The 4,093-nt window shown below is 37.7% G+C and overlaps 1 protein-coding gene across 1 annotated transcript in view; it reads right to left on the bottom strand.

The window, feature by feature from the left end:
* Nucleotides 1-2,761, bottom strand: part of LOC104939191 (retinoic acid receptor responder protein 3) — an 8,965-nt gene extending 6,204 nt beyond the window's left edge. Inside the window, exons 1-2 of the mRNA XM_027288689.1 lie at nt 2,692-2,761; nt 1,985-2,105 (exon numbers count right to left, since the gene is read on the bottom strand). Coding sequence (XP_027144490.1) covers nt 1,985-2,105; nt 2,692-2,709 — 139 coding nt within the window. The 5' untranslated portion in view covers nt 2,710-2,761. The remainder of the gene's footprint in view (nt 1-1,984; nt 2,106-2,691) is intronic.
* Nucleotides 2,762-4,093: the final 1,332 nt, after the last annotated feature.

Consider the following 4,093-nt stretch of genomic DNA (forward strand, 5'->3'; position numbering starts at 1 on the left):
ACAGAGTGGATCTTTCACCTCCTGAAAATGAATAAGTGAGAGACTGGAAATATTGAACACAACCTGAAATGTAAATAATCACGACACATGGGCCTGCACAGTCCTGTTGCTGTCTACCATGTCACCTGTGACAATATGACAGTTTGTACAATATAGGATTAAAAGAAGCATGGGAACCTTTCTGGACTACAGAACGAAGGAAACCAAATAAAGTTTTTACATTTCCCCAAAAAACGGGATAAATTGGTCCGCGGAAATGATTATTTTGCCTTGGCACAGCTGATGAAAAAAGAGAACAATTCTGGGAAAAACAGGACGGGTGGCTACACTAGACTCAAATATAACGCCATAAAGCAGTTCTTCCTCTATTTCATGGCGGGTGGCAACAAATGACCTGACCACTATGTTACAAGCTCAGAAACGTAGGTGCTGATTGGCCGAAGAGGCGTCCTGTGTATCTGTGCTCGATTGCTTTGCCTCAACATGTTTGTCACAGAAAATTAAAATTGAATTTTGAGAACTGAGTGTTCAGTTCCAAACTAATAAATTCAATTTCAAATTACAATTCAGATTCTGGTTTTCACTGCAATGATTCAAACTGAACACAATTCAAATTCAAATGTAAATGATTTAAATTCAGTTTCTGGTGGCACATATTTCAGCCCATAGTTTTCAGCAGTACATTAATCCACATTTGCTGCGCCTGAGTATTCAGGGAAGTGGAGTGTGTATGAGTCATAATAAAGTACAGTGTGTGTTCATGATGAACTGACGTGCTTTTAATGTTTTTTTCAGACAACAATGAAGATCTGCTTTGATACTGCTTCAACACACATTAGTACATGCATTCAGTATTGGTTTGGTAAAACAATAACAAACAATATACAGTATCCTTTAATGAACAGTCTCTTCTCATCTGTTGTTCCTCGTTGGTGGAACGCACTACCAGTTCCTACCAGAGCAGGGGCGTCCCTCTTTACCTTTAAAAACCTCCTGAAGACCTCCAGCTCTTCAGAGAGGACCTCCTCCCCTAGCACTACATGACAAATCTACACCTTAAGAATTGTCACTAGCATTTATTGCTACACTAATGCTTCTTATCATCAATTTATTATCATAAATGTAATAAGTTGCTAGGTAGGGTGACAGTAGCTCAGTCTGTAGGGACTTGGTTTGTGAACCAGAGAGTGGCTGGTTCAAGTCCAGTATGGACCAAAGTATGGAAGGTGGACTGGTATCTGGAGAGGTACCAGTACACCTCCTGAGCACTGCCAAGGTGCCCTTTAGCAAGGCACCGAACCCCCTAACTGCTCTCAGGGTGCCGATCTGTGTGGTTGAATTTCGGGGGGGAAAAGAATTTCCCCTCAAGGGATCATTAAAATATCTAGTCTATTCTAGGCGTGGTTCTTATCTATCTCCAGTATCACAGCATTTGCTTTGTCATATTTAAGATGCTTTCTTATTTAAGAAAATCCCTCCTGACAGCCAGTAATCTGCTGTGAAAAAGGAAAACAACTCACTAACATGTACAATTCTAAAGATTTATGTAAGTACATAACAATACGATTTCACATGATGACTTTTTTATTTAATTAATTGAATTAAATGACATTATTTAAATAACCATTATTACAGCCAGTGGTTAAAGCTTACAGCCTTTCTAAAGGGCACCTTATTAGAGAATAGTATCATCAAACAGTAGTCCTACCTCACCACTAAATTTCAAAACATGTTATCAACCTCGTCCCATGTGTAAATCACTGTGTGTCATTTGATTTGCACTCATTTGTTTGAATGAACTGCAAATTTCTGCTGATGCTCAAATTAAACAGTATACATTATACAGTATCAGCTGAAATGCTCCTTTAGTACCGTTCATTGGGCAGCATAGTACTTAATAATATAATAATTATATTAATAAATCCTTCACAACTAAAACAGACTTCTACCTAAATCCACGTAATATACTCAATGTTGTCCTCACCTGCAACAGCAAAGTGGATTACATGTCCATCACCATCATACACTCCCCAGTGTGCATATCCGATGGGATAGGAAAATTCTATCAAGTCTCCAAATTTGGCAGTAGACACAATTTCTTCAACCTGCGTCCATTAAAAAAAAACACAGGACAGTAAACAATAATAAAACAGGAAGGCGTTTGTGACACATCTGCACCCTCCTCCACGCCCAGAAAACAGGTTCAGCTGCATTACATTCAGAGCCGAGCTGCTGTCACAAGTAGTAAACACTGGTCGTCACTAAACTAAATCAAGAATCAGTCACCAATCATATGTGTTGTTGTTTGTTTTTTCATGCAAGAACGAACATTGTGATGACATCTAGATGTCGTTCCTGTACACGTTGAATGTGTGGCAAATATTTAATCTGTTTAATAAATGCAAAGTAAAAAAAAAATATTATTCATATATTCTTTTGGAAGATAATTAATCTCACAGTTCCATTGGCTGAAAACATTTAGCAACATATTAGAACATATATTCAATACATTACATAATCGGATAACTTTACATGACATCACCTACAGAATGAAAAAGTCTGATTTGGTGCAGCAGCTCTCGGGCTATAAAAACTATAAACAGACGGATCATAGAAATTTTAATATCACTCTTAATAGTTCTGTATTATGTGAGATAATTTTGAGCCGATGTCTGTGTTGTTGATTCTTACCTGCTGCTGGTAATCCATTGCTGACTCCTGATCAGTTACTGCACGGACTGGAGCACCTGCTGTGATTGTGTTTCAGGGAGTGCTGTGTGACAATCTGGTTTGGGCTGTTTGTTGCTCGGGAAAAGAAAGACACTGATTGGCTGATGCATCACTTCAAACAGGAATAACACATCAACAAAGATACTCTTTAAGACAGTTTACTGTTGAGGTTTATTATTTCTTTGAAAATATATAAAAATCAAAACTCATCACTTTTGTTCTGACTGGGTAAAAAACTGTACACAACTGTCAATGTGACTTTTAAAGTCAAAACTGTTCAAGTTAAACTTTTTCACAGACAGGATTTAGAAATCTGTAAAAAAAAAAGAATGTGTGTGTTTTTTTCAGCCTGTTTCATATTTGCATATTTTGTTTCATTCCTGACATAGCTGCTGCCCTACACAGATTTTAGAATATGTGGACTTACCGGCCTTCTTTTCTCTCAACAATAACTGTCATACATTCTTCTTTATTGTTTTCTTCTTTTTATTGATTTTACATTCACCGTTTTAAAGTATGTGTCTGTAAAAAGTTCTTCAGAGGAAACCTTTTTGCTTAGGATGTCTAGCAAAAGTTAGGCCTTAAAAAAATCAAAGGGCTGTGTCAAACTACAGAGATGTCCAACTTGTTTTTTGCTCCTGATCCCAGTTCAACCAGTATTAAGTAGTATTCATCTACTCACCTAACACTGAGGGTGATCTCATATGTACTACGCTTTTTAAATCATCCTTCATTCTTAAATTTCAGAATGGTGATTCGCCAAAATAATTATAACTAGCTTTTACTGAGCCACATGAACACCAAACCAAACCTCTCACAGCAGCCACTGGCAAGAGGTCAAAGGTCATCGACCAGAAATCAGTGGACTACCAGAGAAGGACCAAGGAGAACATTAAGGCAGACTTACGCACAGTGCGAAGAAAGAAATCACAGAAGAAATCAGTCTAATAGGAGAGTTCCAAAGCTGAAGGTAGAATGCTGGAAAGCTTGGCATGTACACCACCAGTATGAGCAGTGACGCACTACTGAAGGATTGAGGTGACTAAAACATTATGGGCTGTTACAGTCTCCACCATTTTATAACCATCTGTTATAGGAACACCAAAAGTTCCATACTCATAGTTCTCCAGGAAGTCACAGCACCTCCCAAGAAATCTTCATCTTCATCCTGAATGAGAGGATGAGAGTTTGGTGCTTTTTTATGCCTGCTATGGTAAATAAAAATGAATTTAATTTGAATAAATCAATGAAAGACAAATATAAAGTTTGTGATCTAATTAAGAAAAGAGACAGGTTTCTACACTAGGTGGCAGTGCATGTATGCTGTATGTAGCGCTGGTGATGCTCTTCCATGTTTAATGCT

The sequence above is a fragment of the Larimichthys crocea genome, chromosome XV (genome assembly GCF_000972845.2).
Source record: "Larimichthys crocea isolate SSNF chromosome XV, L_crocea_2.0, whole genome shotgun sequence".
In the NCBI taxonomy this organism is placed as follows: domain Eukaryota; kingdom Metazoa; phylum Chordata; class Actinopteri; family Sciaenidae; genus Larimichthys; species Larimichthys crocea.